General features: G+C 34.2%; 2 protein-coding genes and 1 pseudogene across 2 annotated transcripts; all 3 read right to left on the bottom strand.

The window, feature by feature from the left end:
* Positions 1-1524: 1524 nt before the first annotated feature.
* On the bottom strand, positions 1525-7854 carry LOC143576055 (uncharacterized). The gene is made up of 9 exons (XM_077060248.1): positions 7255-7854; positions 6893-7033; positions 6484-6597; positions 6291-6380; positions 4741-4851; positions 4547-4660; positions 3228-3365; positions 2983-3141; positions 1525-2017 (listed from the first exon to the last, which is right to left on the bottom strand). The coding sequence occupies exons 1-9, from the start codon at positions 7723-7725 to the stop codon at positions 1643-1645; spliced, it is 1713 nt and encodes a 570-aa protein (XP_076916363.1). The 5' UTR covers positions 7726-7854; the 3' UTR covers positions 1525-1642.
* Positions 7855-11681: 3827 nt separating this feature from the next.
* On the bottom strand, positions 11682-15763 carry LOC143576070 (uncharacterized). Its single transcript, XM_077060263.1, has 7 exons — positions 15355-15763; positions 14027-14554; positions 13873-13938; positions 13465-13631; positions 12481-13105; positions 12289-12393; positions 11682-12213 (listed from the first exon to the last, which is right to left on the bottom strand). The coding sequence occupies exons 1-7, from the start codon at positions 15472-15474 to the stop codon at positions 11923-11925; spliced, it is 1902 nt and encodes a 633-aa protein (XP_076916378.1). The 5' UTR covers positions 15475-15763; the 3' UTR covers positions 11682-11922.
* Positions 15764-16748: 985 nt separating this feature from the next.
* Positions 16749-17640, bottom strand: LOC143576062 (uncharacterized; annotated as a pseudogene).
* Positions 17641-18224: the final 584 nt, after the last annotated feature.

Genomic DNA, 18224 nt, shown 5'->3' with positions numbered 1-18224 from the left:
AATCAAAAAAGTAAAAAATCAAAATTCTTATTTTATCATCCCGGTTTCATAAAAAAACTCGGTTTAGCTAAATTATATACACATATGTATAATATATACATATATGTACATTTACATGTTTTTTTTACACATGTGTATAATTTAAGATAAATGATATTGTACATATGTGTATATTACGTAACTAAAGATTATATAAAATTATACATATGTGTATAATACGACGTTTTTTTTTTGTTTTTTTTAATGAAACAGGAATGAAATATAAGAATTTTGGTTTTTTTACTTTTTTAAAATTTTTATTATTTTTTGTTTTATGATTTTTTAAATATTTTTTTAAATGTGTTTTTAGTAGTCCAAAATGATTCTCAAAGTTTTTAATTTACAAAGGGTTCTCTTAGGATCCTTACCCTATATATATATATATATATATATATATATTGACGTATGAAAAAGTTACTTTGGATGAAGTTGGTTCAGAAAAGATATTAAAAGATTTATATAGTCAAAGGTGAAAAGATAAAAGTGTAAGAGCATTTGAAATATGGCTCACCTAAATTATTATTATTAGGGTGTCGGATGCAAAAAAATTACTATTAGGATTGCAATCATAGCGAAAACCCGTTTACCATGAGGGTGCAAACTGCAATTCATTCTTGACCAAGTATGTACTATATTGATTAGATCATGATTGTAAGTGGTTGTGAGTGAGAAATGAAGAAAATGTTATTGTTCATCGGCATATATGGAGTAACATTTTTCATTCCCATTCATTTTTAAATATTTGTTAAAAGTTGTTGTGAGTGGAAGAAAGAAGATGTAATGATAAAGGTATAATAAAATTATTTAATTGAAAATGATAAGAAAAATGTAGTGACTTTTAGTGTATTTATAGATATGTGGATGAGAAATGAACTTCGAATGCTCAAATATATCTACACTATATATAATACATGACTGCTCAAATACTTATATTCAAGCATTAAATCTTACGTTTTTTTCATATTTCTCCAAAATAGTTACAATCTTGTCCCCCTCATAACTTTTCCGTATGATAATTTCCTTTAAAAATCATTATAAAAAAAGAGCATTTTATTCTCTTTAATTGGAGTATTTATATCGTTTTTATAAGATTTGTACCTCATTATACAAAAACAAGTCATAATGGCGGCCAAATTTTATAAACTTAAACCAACCTTTTTTTTCTTTTCTTTTTTTATAAAAATTCCAATACACACATTTCCCCATTGCTCTTCTCCTCTTGACGATAGGTATTTTGAAAACAAAATTTAACTTTTAAGTATCCAAGAATCAAACACGATCTAGTAGCAAAATCTCTTTGACAAACTCACTTTGAAAGACTAGCTCATGACATAAATATTGTGATTTTGTTATTTAATTGTTCTTGAACATTATGGTGGATTTTAAACACATCATTTTGGTCTCAGTTACTCCCATTAAAGCTCCAATCTTGAGGTATGATCTCCTAAACAAGAAACTATGTGCTTATAACCTTATATAAATTACACCAAATTTAGCATTTAGAGACTTTAATTCATGCCAGGGATTTTTTTATACTCATCCTAGACGTTTTGGCTTTGCCCTTCGGCATAAGCATAACTAAAACAAACAATATCTACAATCTTCATAAAAGATGAGAAAAGGGCAAAAATGGAACCACAACCGCACCACAGATATGCAAGCTCCCAAACTCGTGTCGGTTTCTAAACAACACCTTATCAAACAATAAGTTCTCATTGACATCAAGTAATCCATACGCATCCGTGTTGTAATTGCTATTTCTTGGTGTGATTCCATCCATGTTCTTATCTTTCTCAAATGTTTTAATGTAACTATCAATGCCGTGTTGCAGCTTTACGCTCTCTGTTTGTTTGTGACCAAATGAGAAGACAAATTGTCTGTCTTCGGAACTATCAGTTGTTTCAACAACTCTATCCGTCATGAGTTTGTTACAACTACTATCAACCACTGAACTGGATACCGGGTCCCCGTTAATGATCTGTAAATACGATTTGGTATCAAATAGAATGATAACACACTCATGCGTGTGTGTTTATAGTGTTTGGATAGTTTACAAACAATTTTTTTCGTGCAAACTGCACTAAGCGAAGAGAGGAAAAGACGTGATGGCATTTTCGTAATTACACTATGCTACAAGCCTACAACACAAATACCAGTGTAAATTACGCTCCAGTTTTTACAATTTGCTATTACGATACTTGTAAAATTGTGTGGTACCGTAACTACGCTGTACACAAAAATGCCACCTCGTGATAGTTGCCTCACTTAACATATTAGTTCTTATTTGTACATGATCCAGCCCCTACACACACACACACATACATATATATATATATATAGAGAGAGAGAGAGAGGAAAGGGGGGGGAGTACTTATGCGGTTCTCTCATCTCTGCTCAAAGAAAATAATGCGAACCCCTAGAGCTATTGAAGAAAAATCCGAGGCTCACTCGCTGCCCTAAGCCCTACAGTTCCTTCGCTTACCGCCTAAGATGAATCTGTGCCCAGAAGTCATTCAAACTAAAACACCGTTCGCCAACTACTCTACTATTGATCACTCGTGAACCAAAAAATGTAAACATTCAGGAAAAGCCGATTGGCGGCATCAGCCTCTTCAGGGACAGTAGATGAAAACAGCTTGACCAAGAGTTGCTAGAGCGGATTATTCAGCTAAGTCAGTACAGCCGGAAAAGCCTTGCTCTAAAGGAGCTTGGGGTGAAACCCTTTATAAGAAACCAATAAATCGTTCGTTTTTCCAATTTTAAAACTAAAAGAAACTGATATAAATGTAATTTTTTAATCACTTTTAACTCTGTACTTTTTTTAAAATAAAAAGAATAATTAGGTTACTTTTTTGTTTATGTATATTAGTGGCGCATACATATGTAAGAAGCACAGCATTAAAAAAAATGAATAATTGCATTGCACATCCAAGAAGAAAATACCTGTTGGTCAATGCGATCCGTGTTGACCGAGTTGACAGGCGGGTCTTCTGCTGCTGAGAAATCAGAACTATCAAAAGTAGATATTGAAACACATTCATCAAAATAAGACAACGCTTCATCTGTCAAACGTTTTGACATCTTTTTCCTTTCACTGCTACTCTGTCGCTCAAAAAAACAAACCACAAACACTTAATACACTAAAATTTGTACCAACATGAAACTAATAATAATAAAAAAAAACATACTTTTCGTCCTAAACGAGACCGGTGAGAACTAGAAGTCTTGGGTTCTGGAAGCGTCTCCTTAAGAATTTTGCTTAATCCCTGTCTGTGACGTTCCTCTATAGCCAAATCGGATCGCAGTTTTCTAGCACGTTCTTGGGACTACACATGCGAAGTAAATATAAATAGTTTATTTCAACAGAAAATACTAAAGGTGCCAATTCCAACCAATATACTTATTATAAGTGTCCATTTGGCCTATGTTTCATATTTAATGGGTAAAATATAGCAAACTAGCTAAAAAGGAACTGATCAGATAAATTGGTTAAACAAGTCAAGCGGGTTAAAGTTGGAGAAAATGTAACTTATAATCCATATAACCTCCTATGTCGTTTTATTTAGAAAAAAAAAAATCTTATTTCAATATGATAGCCCTGTCATAAGCAACCCACCACCGGAGCGGTGGTTGCAGCTGCTATGAACTCAGCTAGTGTCACAATCCGACCTGCATTCGTCATCCTTGTCCATGCATGCAATGAACCAGCCCCGTAATCCATGCATGTACACCAGAGTGTCCATTCAAGCAGAAGTTTGAACCAGAAATCAGCAGGTCAACAGAAGCAGTTAACTGTTGTCCCGATCCTGTCCAGCCGCTGCTGCTGCTGCTTAACACTGTTCTGGTTTTGTTTCACCGCCAAATTGGGAGCCGATCGGAATCAGCTACGTATAATCAGCAGGTAGCTGAACATTACAGCTTATCAACATCAGCACGCGATTACAGCGGCTGTGATTGCTGTTTAATTCAATTAACAGCAGTCAGGTTACTTGAGTCGCTAGGAACCTCTTTTGAATAAACCGTGATACTCAGTATCCCTAACAGTTTGTCTCAAAACTGTGAGTTACGCAAGTCGACCATGTTTCATCCTAAGTGGTGATCTATATCTAGAGTTGTTCATAGTCATTACCTATCCCTCCTTTGATCCTGTAAAGTATAGTTTTTCGCTAAACACTTATACAACACAATAGCAGAGTTCTCGTGATCATTTCTAACATGTTAACTGTGTATAAAAAATATTTAAAAAGTGGAAAAAACCGCTGTAAAGTATAGTTTTTTGCTAAACACTTATACAACACAATGCCAGTGCGCTATAAGCCTCATATTTAAGATCAGTTATCTGCAAGGAGTTAATATCAGTTATTAATAAAATATAACCACCGTGACCGTTTTCACACAGACAAGTTGGAACTATGCCATTTAGTTAGCATCAGTTCAGTAAGTCACTAAGCTTTGTTTATATCATAAGCAGCCTAATAAAATTGAAGTAAAAGTAAACAGAAATTACCGCTTCAAGTTCTTTGGCATATTCCCTTCTTATGTCCAGCACTAACTCAACAGCCCCGGGTTTAGGAGATATATCTGTACTCACAAGACCACCACTGCCGTTTCTCCTAATGGCCTACAAAAATAAAACAGTATTTAACAGATATTAGATAACTTTACAAACAAAAAAAAAACAATGTTTTGTTAACTAATTACATCATGAAGGTCATCTAGCATATCAGCAATAGCACGTCTCACTTCAGATCTCACAGTTTCATATATTTCATTGTTGGCTGCCTCTTTTTTCAAATTGCCAACTTCAAATGACTGCAAAACAATGAACCGAAAATGTCATGCAACAATATGCTTGTAAGTGAACCAAACAAACGATTTAAAAAATCTCATAAACGAACAAACTTATGCAGGTGTAAACTAACGAACGTAAAAGAACTAGCATAAATGAACAAACAAGACACTTAGACGTGTGTTCATGTTCATTTGTTTAAGTTAATGAACAAAACAATTTCTGCTGAACGGTTCACTGAACGTTTGTTTGAATACAAGCCTACACAACAAAAGAGATGAAACAATTTCTTCCTTTTTTAAAGTTTTACAAATAATTCTTTTGCTAAAGAGACCATTACAAAACTATTTTATTAAAATAATCTGGCCTTTACTAATAGAGTGAGTTAATAGGTTTTTATAAATTTGAAACTCAAAATCGAGCTAAATTGGCCAGTTTAGGAGTGAACTGGTTCGGTTTACTGTTTATGATTCGAAAAACAGGGTTTCAAGGCCCGATTTACGGTTTAAAACTGGCTGCCAAAACCAAAACGGCCAACATGTTAAAAAATAATAAAAGAAATAATTATTTTAATATATGCAATTATAATAAAAACAAATTATTGTGTCATGCATACAAATAAAAAATTATAATATGCATATGAAAGTTTAATAATAATAATAATAATAATAATAATACATCATCATCATCATCATCATCGTACTCGGTATATCCCACCAATAGCAAAGCTATAGTAGGGTCTGAGGAGGGTAAGATGTAGACAGCCTTACCTCTACCCCATAAGGATAGAGAGGCTGCTTCCGGTGAGACCCCCGGCTCGATAGTAGTTTTGCATCAAGCCTTGGACATAAGGCATATAGCACTCAATCATCGGGACACCGGCTGATCGGTGCATGTACCCTTGTCTTTCGGCTATCAACGCCACTACATGATGCCTGATTAACCGTCCGTCACTTTTAACGTTATTTTCACGAGATTAGTAAAATAACGTCAAAATTAGTGCAATTTCACTTTTGCCCACCCGAGGGTTCACACATATATACATCATATGTGCGCACCGCAAGCAGGGCTATTAATAATAATAATACGTATATATTATTTATTTAACCGATAGAATGCTATTAAACAAAATCACTTCTTTATTTCATGAACGCTTTAATGCTCAAAAGGTTAAAGGCTTGATCTCTTTATAAACCTATTAGCTTATCATTTTACTGAACATTCATAAATCTAATGGTATGCTTCGGTGCGAATAAAAACAACCCAAACCGTCAAACCTCGAAACCGAACCGTTTTGGCAAGTTTAAACTATAATTCTGACCTTATAAACCTATGTTAATAAAATATAATCTGACCTTTACTAATAGAGAGAGTTTAAATTTCAAGTTTTAACCCAATTGAGCAATTTTCAATTTTTAAATCCTTCATCTATTTGACCACAGATAATAATACAAAATCTAACCTTCATCTGCTCATAAACAGCTTTAATTGTTTTCTCTTCAGCTTCTGATAAAGAACCAGTGGAAATGCCATCTTCATAGTGTGAATCAAACTATAACAAAATTAAGCAAACGTTTGTACAGTAAGCTCCAGAAAACAGATATACGTATACAAAGTAGAAAACTTTAACAAACAATTAACTCATGAAAGCTCACAGAAGAACGAACTGATGGACGGGAATTCCTCTCAAATGATTTAATGCCAGAAATCGAATGCTTCCCGGACACCCAAGGAGTGACCGGTATTCTTGATTCTTGTTCTGCTTCACTCTATTTCACAGAATAACAATAACTTGGTGTTTAAATGTCTGTGTTGTAAGTAAAATCTCAATAAATTTAATAAACACACTAAAACTTCAATTTCAAGATTCAAGATCAATACCGGATCAAGTTAATTTTTAAAAGACTTAATTTTGCTATTTATAAAGGGCTAGCGGCGTATCTTGAGGCCTTCTATTTCTACGTAAGCACGACTCTTTTTTATTACATATTTTGTGAACTGAAACAAATAATAAGCATAATGCAGTTGAAATTAATGAAGTAAAGAAAGATTTCAAAACAAAACCTCAGAAGCTACTTGGGCCCTGGAAACTGATCGACCTCGCCGGCCAGATCCATTGCTCTCGATTGATTTAAAGCCAGAAACCGAATGCTTCCCAGACGCCCAACGTGTGACCGGTATTCGTGATTCTTGTTCTGCTTCACTCTATTTCACAGAATATACGATTAGCAATAACACCTGGTGTTTAAATGTATGTCTTGTAAACAAAATCCTAAAAGCAAACACACTAAAACTTCAACTTCAAGATTCAAAATCCCAAAAAACAAACACACTATTTCGATGTAAAAGCTACTCTTTTTTAGTAAATGAAACAAATAATAACCATAATGCAGTCAAATTTAATAAAGTAAGAACTTTTTCACAACCTCAGAAGCTAACTGAGCCCGAGAAACCGATCGACCTCGCCGGCCAGACCCATCGCTCTTATAACTATTATTACTATTATTCACCCGAGACAAACTTCTCCGGCGACCACTACCCACCTCCGTTTGACCATCATTTCTCTTAACCGGCCGACCTCTTTGACTTTGAGTTTGAGTTAGACCCACATTTGAATTCTTGGATTCCGACGTACCCACGTCAATTGGCGTTGAAATTTCAGTATTGTTGTCAGCGCCAGTGGACCAGTAAAGAGGGTTGTCTCTACTGTTGGAGAATTCAGTGGATATGTCGATTTGAGGTGATCGAGAGATGGCGTTGACGCTTAAAGACCGTCGTAATTTGGGTTTTTGGGTACGAGAATTGGGATTTGGATTGGTTTTGGAGGAGTCTCGTCCGCCATAGTTGTTGTTGTCGTTGCTGCTTTTGGAGTTGGATTTGAAGGCTGCAGTCGCCATTGATGGAATACAAATTGCTTGCTTGCTGGGTTAGAAGAAGAAGATGATATAAGGTAGGCGGGTTAAACAAAGTTCTTGTTTTACTACCAAAGCAACTACCAAATGGGCTCAAATCGTGGTTGCTTTATAATAATTGTATTTATAGTTGAAGTTTGGGATTAAGTGAACTCGAGAACACAATGTATGTGCTGTTGACTTCGTATTGGGAGGTCCGGTCACACTGTATCGTGCCTTTGTTGATCTAATAGCTAAGCGGTTTGACGGATCTGCTTATCTTTACGGGTGTTGTTTATTCGTTCATGGTTAGTGTTGATGTTGTTCGTCTAGGTGATACACCCGTCATCAGTACCCAGTCCACTGCCGTTGGTGATTTTTGAAAAATTCTCTAGACATAATTGATCTGGTCTTAGACCGAGTTTCGGTGGAAATGAAAAGACTTGATAAAATATCATTTTAGTGATTTAGTCATTTGCGTATACAAAAACTAGAGGAACTAAGGTCGTTCAAAGGGTTGGGTCCAGCCGGACTCGGACCAAACCCATGAGACCCGTTTACCGGAAACTGTTGATGAGAGAGTCAGAGAATCGTGAACCGGAATACGCATTAAAGGGTTAAGGGCCGGGTTTATGGGTTTATGGGCTAGATCCGTTTAAAGCTAAATTGGGCTCAAAGCTACTGCTGGGCTTTAAATGGCTTCACATTCCAGATTGTTTTGTTGGGCTGTTTAAAACATTTTCACATTTATGAAATTGTTGGACTGTTAAAATATGAAACAGGTTTAAACAAAAAAATTTTCTTTTAAGAACACCAAACATGTACGTTCATAAAAGCTTAACCAAATTTGAATCAGTTCGTAGCATTTACGTTCATATATGAATCACATAGAAACGTAAAATATATAATATATAAATAAATAAATAAGATAAAAATAAAAACAAATTAGACGTTGAAATAAAATATTTTTTCGGTCTTTCCTCGTCTATAGATATTCCATAAATCTTTATCCGATCCACATGGACTCGATCTTCTCAAAAACATCTAAATAAAATTAACGATTAGAATTATAACAAAAAAATAAAGTATAATGACTAAAAGTAATAATATTTACCTTTTGCGAACTCGTCGAATTTATCACGGTATTCATCTTTGTTTATTTCTTTTCTCCCATTTCAAATCCAGTCATGTGTACAAATGAACGCCTCAATAATGGAGGGAGATAACGGACTTCTGTAGGTCTCAACCACTTGTCTGCCCGTGTTGAAGGCAGACTCGGAAGCTATGGTTGTAACCGAATAGAAAATATATCTGGAAAAAAAAAGTAGTTAGTTGAAATTAAATTTTAAAAATTGAATAAATTTACTTAGGTAACAACTTCTACCTTTCGTCATTCATGCCATGATTTGATACTAGTTAAATTTACTTTCCACTAAAGCAAGATATCAAACTCGTCTTACAAGTCTTAATGGTCTTCTAGTATATATTTTTCATCATTTAGCTTTCTTACTAGAGATTGGCCAAAAGTTTATTCTTTCATAATTCGTGTTTATCACTTCATCCCGAGCATGTTCGACTTAATTTCTATAGTAATGGGAATGCTTGAATCATCATGAGCTAAAACCTCATACTCTCTTAATTGTCGCTACATCTTAGATTTCAACTCATCAACCATTTCCCTCATCCGCCTTTTATTAATTTCACCTGTCAATTTTCAGCAAGTTACAACTTTTCACATACGCAAAACTCTATCGTTGTAATTTTCACTCGTTGATTAAATATACTACCAAACTCAAACAATTCATTATCCCTATCATCGTATGAAAAATATTTTTGAAATTTATTTTGCATAAGTGATATCATAGTTACAGATGAATAAATCTGTTCCTTGTCATTCGAATTTAACATATTTAAAGAAACAAATACAAAACTAGCACCCAATAAAATAAACTTAAATTAAAACTAAGATATTAAAAAAACAAATCATTTTTTAATATTCGGTGAATCCCTCAACAGGTGGACCGCTAGGGGCTCCGTCCGTCCGGACTAGTGGCCGGCTCGTGCTACCTTTAGCCAATGGGGCCGCGTACGGGGTACCTGACGTTACTTAATTGGCCGTTCAAAAAAAAACAAATCATATATGATATAGAGACTAGACACGAAAAATAAGTTAGTAAACGTTCAAACAATATGACGCATGTATAGTTTACTATAAAAAAACAAAATAAAATAAATTATCGATGATGCGGCATAAGATGACCACGTCACATGGCCAGATAAGAGATATACGCTGCCACCAACAATGGTTTTTTAGTATATAGATAGGTAGCAAAACCCACACTGTTGAAACGATGGCGCAATTCCATGAATCGGCTAGTATCATTTTAGTTTATAACGACAGTGACACTAAATTAAAATAATAAATTTATGAGTGCCCCAAAAATATCATCACATGTACAATTTATGATTAATGCGACAAAAATTCGGTTAATATCGACTATAGGTTCGTTATGGTATTGGCCCTAAACTCAAATATTAATAAATGCACATGATACTCGTATAACTTATGATATAGATATAATAGCATATTTATAACCATATTTATGCGGTCGAGTCGGCGTGAATTCGGTTACGATACTAGAAATATAACAAAAAAAAAACGTATAACGAATGATTAAGAAAAACACATTAAAAATGACATTTATTCGATGGGTAAAACGTTAACCCAACCGTTGCGAAGACGAGTCGACGCGAACTTGATCATTAATGTACCGGAACTAAAAGAGAAATAAACTCATATAGTTTATGATACAAAAAATCGTATTTAAAACGACGTTTTTTTATCAATAAAACTCTTGCAACAACAAGCAAACACGAATTCAATCGGTTTCGATAACATCCGTTACAATACTGAAGCTTCAAAATTTGCATATTTAAAGGAGAAAATTCTTAAAATAATTTAAAATAGGCATATGATTAAAATATACATTTAAAACGACATTTATTCGGTAGGTAAAACTTTGACGTTGCGACGTCGAGTCGATTCGAATTCGATCGACACATCACCGGAATTAAAACAAAAATAAAGCTCATATAGTGTATGATAAAAACATATTTAAAAATGACGTTTATTTAGTTAGTAAAACCTGGGCGTTACAGTAACGAGTAAATACGAAATCGGTCTTTAATACATTTGTTACGTTACCAAAGCTTAAAAAAATGCATATTTAAGGGAGAAAATTATTAAAATAATTAGAGAAAGAGATTATAATATATTTTTATAAATACAAACAATAAAGTTTAAGTTGAAAAAAAAAATAAAACAGTAATAATAAAAATAGAGAAGTATCTATGTACAAAATTGATGTGTGCTGAAATAATGATTAAAAATTGAACAGTAAAAGCACCCGGGCATCACGGGGGAGTGTTGGCGTGTACATACAAATCATCAACTGTAGACAGATGTGATTGGCTGACGGGTTTTTTGAATGAAAGAAAGACGTCTCATTTGATTTGACCCTCATTTCACATTGCTTACGTCATCCACGTTACCTACCCTCATTTAACCCTTCAAACCTAGCTAATCCATTTTTTTGAAAGATTATTTTCATATAAAATGAGTACATTTTAATAAAGAAATTTATTAAATATTCACGCATGTGTAATTTTAATTTTTTTTAAAAATTTGGTATAGAACTTTGAAACACCATTTGATATATTTAGAAAGACATGAATAACTTAACATACCATATATCATCTTTACACTATACAAAAAGGTTTTTTTAACTAACATGATACGGCTTTGTACTAAACAAAGGCACACTATTAAAACCAAATTTTACCAATTAAATAGACACACTAACAACTGCATGTAATGTTTCATTGTAACAAAATGGAACCAAATATAACCACACAAAACTACTTAAGAATTTACAATCTGGTATGATCCATTAATACTTAATATAAGCAATAAAACACATTACAAACACAACCAAATATTAAAAGAAAAGAACGAAAATGACCCAAATTAAAGGTTAAATCAAGGAACCGAAGATTTCGAGATGACCTCTCTATTTTAAAGGTTACAAAACATTGTTTCCGAGAGCTAGCAGCAAACAACGAAAAAGAATAAACAATTATGTCACTCGAAATCATGTACCTATGCATGCATAAATATACAAAAAGAGGTTAAAGTCATGCTCTCTAAGAACAACCATGCCCACTGCCCGGGCCACCTAGTGTTAACACCACTCCATGCAGTTCATTCGGAACCTTCGGTGGTTCTCTCCCTAACGACAGAGCTGGAATCGATCTATGGACATGATGATCTTGGAACGAGCTATGATGGCTTGCTTCTGATGCATGTGATGGTCTATTATTGTGCGAGTGCCTGATGAAAGCCTGGTTCATATGTGGGCTTCTTTGAGCCATGCGGTTTGTGGGCGATCTGTGATTGTGTCCACGGAAACCACCTCGGGAAACAACTTCAGGGCCCTGGTTAATATGATGGTTAGGTTGAAGTGATTGAAAAATAACATGGAAAGAGACAGTTTAGAATTAAAGTTTTACCGGAGGGAACAAAACTCCTCTAAAGATTCGGCCATTGACCGTTGCAGTCATCAAGTAACCCGAGTCAAATGCTCCGTCAACTTTACCATGAACTTCTGCGCCAATCTGAGATTAAACAATACTAGTTAAAAAAACATTAAATAGTTGAAATGTCTATAATAAAACACGTATAAACTCAGGGTATCATTTTACCAGGTTTTGAATGCCCATTGGCTCAAAGTTTCTATGCTCGACTCGATTTGCATGGCCATGTTGATGGTGTTTATTGTGATTGGACTGCTCTTGAACGAAGTTTGGATCGTGTGGAGTTCGACTTTGGATCATTATAGGATTTGATTGGGTACCAGGGATTTGCTTGCAACTGCTTAAAATTTGATTGTGATTCTTAAACAAAGGTAAAACTTGAGGGGTTGAGTTAGAAGGTTTCTTGACGTGTGTTCGTTCTTGATCAGAGTGAGATGGAGACGAGTGTTGTGAAAGAGAGAGCGAATGTTCTTCAGGTTCTGATTCAATTACATCACAAGCTTTTGAGTTCAACTTTCTTCTTCGCCTCATGTGCATTGAATCTAAAAAGTAAAAAACACAACCGCTAGATAATAATTTCTTAAACCTGTGGCGACCAATTGATAACTTGACATGAATCAAACCTGAATTGAACGGCGAAAACTGATTCGTGTTAGTTTGATGTCCATGTAAAAAGTGTCGTTTTTCGTGAGTGCATTTACTTCCAAATAGCTTGTTGTATCCGTCATTTGGATGGTCCGATCCAAGTTGCAAGACGAGTAGCTCGTTCAAAGGTCTTTCATCCTCACCACATCTGGGCAAATACAAAACATTTGAGCAAAACATAATAAACAAACAAATATGCACGAGATCAAACTTTCCCCCATCCTAGGGGATAGAAAGACTGCTCCCAAACTAGAATACTCGTGTTTATATACAAAGAAAATATTCTACATAGTTTTAAATGGGTAGAAATTAGTTAACAAATTTTCGAGTCCACGTACTTAAGTTTAAAACTTTATTCAAACTCCTAATGTTCATTTATGTACAATTATTAATTTAAACTTATTTATTTTGTCATACAATTAAGAAAGTAACAAAAACTTGTTTTAGGCAATCATATGAATTATGGTGATACCATTTCTTTCAGTGACTAACAAAATGCTTACTTACCCTCCATAAATGGCTATCTCGGAGTCCACAACGACAGCCGTGTGAGAAAAACGCCCTTGTGGCTGTTGGCCTCCTACCTCTAGCTGAGTCCATATACAAGTGATTGTATTGAGCATCCAAACATCATTATAGTACTGCTTGTCACCAACTCCACCAATCATGAAAATCTGCAAGTTTGCATCACAATTTGGTTAGTTCCTCTCAAATTTTAATATATTAGAGGTGGGAATTGGTTAAACGTGTTATGGTCAAATGTGTTATTCTTGGTTTTGACTCATTGGGTTGACCAGAGACATTCTTGTTCAATTGAATAAAACAACTTGATCCATTGATAACTAAATGAATCAAAATTATCAATTTACAAGTCTTTTACGATATATCAACACATGTTAATGCGATAAGACTTGCCTTGGTACCAATCGTGACCGCAGCATGTCCTGCTCTAACTCCTGGCGATGGTCCGTGCACAACAAACTAAACATTCACACAAGTTTCTTTAACTTCCATTATGACTTATAACGACATTAATGAATAAATTATGATTGGAGTTAATGTATATTACCCTTGACCAAGTCAACGTGTCAACATTGAAAACATCAACATCACCACGGTAACGATCCCCACAGTCGCCACCATAGATAAAGATTTTATTGTCAACGGAGACCGCAATGTGACTATCCCTAGGCATGGGTACATCACCCTTTGGTTCGGGCGAACTCCACTTCATTGTTTTGAGGTCCAAAATATGCAAATCATTCAAATAATTTGCATCGCCTTCTCCACTACCACCGAAAATTACCAACCGGTCATGACTGACCATGGTGGCGGTGTGACTCTCTCGAGGCGTAGGAACAACTCCTTTACAGTTGGGCCGCGTCCATTCGTGAGTCAAGAGATCCAATATGTGAATGTCATTAACTTTCTTGAAGCCATTTGTTCCACCAAAAACGATCATCTTGTGACTTACTATGACCGCGCTGTGGCTGTCTCTTGGACCGGGGCCAACCCCGGTCGTCGCCAGATTGGTCCAACTCATGGTTTCCATGTTTAGCACAACAACATCACTAAAATGTAAACCGCCACAACATCCCTGTAATGGGGAATTGTAAGTATATATGAAAAGTATAGACACAAAAAATACACTATTTCCACATTTATAAAGAATTCTTTGCAAACTCACTTTAATCACTAATTATGATCATATCCATGGACAAATCTTGAATCAAAACTCATAATGACTATATCCTACTAGATTTAAGCCTTTTCAAGTTTGTCTTGTGAGGGTATTCTAGGTACGTGATATATGGTAGTAAAAACCTTAATCAAGATTATGAGGAATTAAGTATTTAACTATCAACAACAAAAACTCGGCCATATATCCACATAATGTTTTGAGGAAGTAAAGCCACAATCACTTCTTTGGCTAAGGAATACATCAAAGCTTCTATACCTAGATTGGTTTAGCACTTTCTTTCTTCTAGTACTCGAAGTTTTTTCTTAATAAAGTTATCTATGCATTTCAAAAGAAAAATAATAATAATAATAATTAAGAAATTTGCATTTTGGGAGACAAACACCAACCACTATTTTAAATCGCATCGACCCACAATGCCTAAACTAACGTGCAATTTAAACAAAGTGTATTAACATTTCCAAATACCAAAATATACTTGAACAATATGATCACAAGCTCCATATAGATAAACATGACACACTTACCTAAAAAGTGTGTAAAAAAACTTTGGATAATATCAGAAATTAGAACTCCCTTTTTCACCAAACCAACAAAAAAAGGGTATAAATTAACCACCGAAGATATATATATGCATGAACCATATTTACATATACATGTTTAATGTGTGTGTGTGTGAGAGAGAGAGAGAGACATACACCAAAGATATAGAGGAAACCATTAGAGTAGCAAGCAGAATGCCCCCATCGTTCAGAAGGGTTAAACCCCATGAATCTTGAGTAAAACCACACTGATTTCTTGAAATCATTATTCCCCATAGCTAAGTTTACTTTAGTATTTGCACGTAGTGAAGGTGTAAATTAGCACACAGTGGTTTAAAGTGAAGGAAGAAGGAAAGATGCATCAACTTCTAGTAGTAGGAAGTGTTTGAAGAGAGAGAGAGAGTAGACATTAAAAGATGGGAGGTTTCAAGTCGACGTCAGTGTCTTACCAATAAATATACGGCAACTCTCATATGGGTTTTGAGGTAAGAATAGTTCTTGTCAGACATATGGTGTTTTCCACACCCACATTTTTTTAATAAAATAGGGTTGGGTTATATCCCTATGTTAATTATATTTCAAACAAATCTTAATATGTTTTGACATAAAAGATTAACTATATACATACAAATTAATATTATTATTTTCTCTGTCTAAAAAGAATTCACAACTCATTTTTATATACTCATCCAATAAAATGTAAAGATTTTAATCAAATTTAAAATTACATCTCATTCTAAAAATAAAGACTTGATTTTGAGAACTCGTTTCTTTTTTACATCATACATACGTCTTCATTCCGTAGAGCTATTCTTTGTACCTTCGTGAGTAGGAAATAAAAATAATTTAAAGCTTAAGTTAGAGTATTCTTAGTCGGTATGTCCTCCATCTCTAAGGGGCTGTTTGGTTCGCAGAATGTTTTGCAAGGAATTGGAATTTGAATTGGAATTTGAAATGATTTTCTTGGGAATCCTTCATGTGTTTGGTTGGTACATTTGTTACTGGAATTGGAATTTAAAAACATGTAAAATGACATAATTACCCTAAAATAGTAAATACATAACACTAGCCCATTAAATAATGTTAGCTCCATAACATAACCCCAAACTATTCCAAGTCCATAACCTTTGTCCCTCCCAAAACGCCTTCGACCTAAAATTTAATTAATATTATCTTTTAATACATTTTAATTAATAAAAAAATTCTAAAAATATATAATTTTAATAAAAAAAAATTCCCATCGAAGCATTACTTGAAGTTACGTAATCCTCCTAATAAACTACAAGTATTCAACCATAACAAATTTAATAAAATTAATATAAACAAACATATTCTCCGGACAATTAATTAAAAACATAATATATTAACATAAATGTCCAAACACACGATTAAACGACATAGGACTAAAAATAGTTCCAACATGCGATTAGAATTAGTCCCAACATTTGACTAGAGTTAGTCCTAACATACGACCAAAATTAGTTAACCATATGACTACAAAATATAAACACGACTCCGAATTCTTCAAACAAGTTTCCTAGCGGAACTTACTACGATAACAAATACCTAACCCAAGCTTCCCTTTCTTCTTCATCCAAAGTCCAAAATGTCATCACCCTATTAGGGTCATCTTTTATTTTATCATTTGCCCTAAACCTTTCCAATTGAGTCAAAGATGTCATTGTTGAAAGCTCGGTAGTGACCATTAAAGCTTTCTTTTTTATGTCAAGTTCAAACTTTATGTCTTAACTCAACTCGGCCGAAGTCTCCTTTAGACGATCACCAAATAAAACAACCGCATCATTGAAACTCTTAAATAAAGTATCGACTTGGCTAGTGCGTTTTCTTTTCTTACCACGATCACTTGAAGTTTCTTCAACTTGAAAACTTGCATTGGTACCTTCATGATAGCTATGTTCACCAAAATCATCATCTTCTTGATGTTCCTCCTCTTCTTCTTCCATTTTCACTTCTTGTTCCATCTCAACCACACTTTTGGCTTTATTACCATTAGCATGATCTTTTCCAAACACAACACACAATTCTTCATAGAAAGGAAGCCTTTTGTTTTTCCATTTAGCTGCATGTTTATGACTCTATTTCACATGATGAGAATAAAATAAACCCATTAATACCTATTATGATAAACCAAATACTAAAAAAGTAACATAAAATCTAGCATGTACCTCAAGATAGGTTTCACAAACTCCAGGAGCACTAGTGGTCACACAATTAAGTTCCTTATCATAACCAAATCCGCTAGTATTTAACATATCATAAACGACTTGCCAATCTCTCTTCATTGTTTTTTATTCTTGATTCAATGTGAGGTTTACCCAAAATGCCCGATTCCGGAAGTGATTCTTTCAAGGATGCTTCTAGATGTTGTAGATATCCGGATTTAAAGCCATTATCAGACTTGAATACTCCATTGTTGACCATGTTTACTAAAGCCTCAACAAGTTTTTCATCTTCAATATTACTCCACACTCGGTATTTTCTATTATTACTCATATTAAATCTTTAGCAAGACTTTTGATGATAAGAGTGGTCAACAAATCTAGCATAGTCTGGGGCAACAATTAATGTCACATACAAAAAAATCCTCATAAAAAATAAGCATACGCAACAAAAAAATTAGCTTAACAACTTAAACACCAATAAGAACATGTTTTGAGCTAGATTATTTCTAAATAAGCATAAATGTTTTGAACAAGAACATGTTTTGAGCTAGCTTAAAAAAATAAACATAAACATAAACAAGAACATAAAACAACTCTTTATCAATTAGTAGCACTCCAAAAGTCAAACATGTTTTGAGCTAGATTGTTTCTAAATGTTGTCCACTCGTTTGAAGTCTCTATATAAGTTATATTATTCTCATCTCCAACTCCAAGGTCTCCCATTTCTTCATCTTCCAAATGTTCGGCTTCAAACGGATCTATTAACATTTCTCTTCTTATAAAATTATGGAGAAGGCAACATGACATTATGATCCTGTTTTTTTGGTTAATAGGATAATATGA

The sequence above is a fragment of the Bidens hawaiensis genome, unplaced genomic scaffold (assembly GCF_021521415.1).
Source record: "Bidens hawaiensis isolate Kalapana, Puna unplaced genomic scaffold, B.hawaiensis_p1.1 tig00027866_1, whole genome shotgun sequence".
NCBI lineage: Eukaryota > Viridiplantae > Streptophyta > Magnoliopsida > Asterales > Asteraceae > Bidens > Bidens hawaiensis.
This window is presented reverse-complemented; position numbering and strand designations above follow the sequence as displayed.

What these genes read in the sequence shown, in the direction of transcription:
- LOC143576055 (XM_077060248.1), bottom strand. Translation starts at nt 7,725, where the DNA reads ATGGCGACTGCAGCCTTCAAATCCAACTCCAAAAGCAGCAACGACAAC. An exon ending in GGGCTCAGTTAGCTTCTGAG is followed by an intron (nt 7,034 to 7,254) that starts GTTGTGAAAAAG and finishes TCTGTGAAATAG; the next exon opens with AGTGAAGCAGAACAAGAATC. An exon ending in CGGATCGCATTGACCAACAG is followed by an intron (nt 2,018 to 2,982) that starts GTATTTTCTTCT and finishes TCGTATTTACAG; the next exon opens with ATCATTAACGGGGACCCGGT.
- LOC143576070 (XM_077060263.1), bottom strand. Translation starts at nt 15,474, where the DNA reads ATGGGGAATAATGATTTCAAGAAATCAGTGTGGTTTTACTCAAGATTC. An exon ending in GTTTCCTCTATATCTTTGGT is followed by an intron (nt 14,555 to 15,354) that starts GTATGTCTCTCT and finishes TCCCCATTACAG; the next exon opens with GGATGTTGTGGCGGTTTACA. An exon ending in CGGTCACGATTGGTACCAAG is followed by an intron (nt 13,632 to 13,872) that starts GCAAGTCTTATC and finishes GCAAACTTGCAG; the next exon opens with ATTTTCATGATTGGTGGAGT.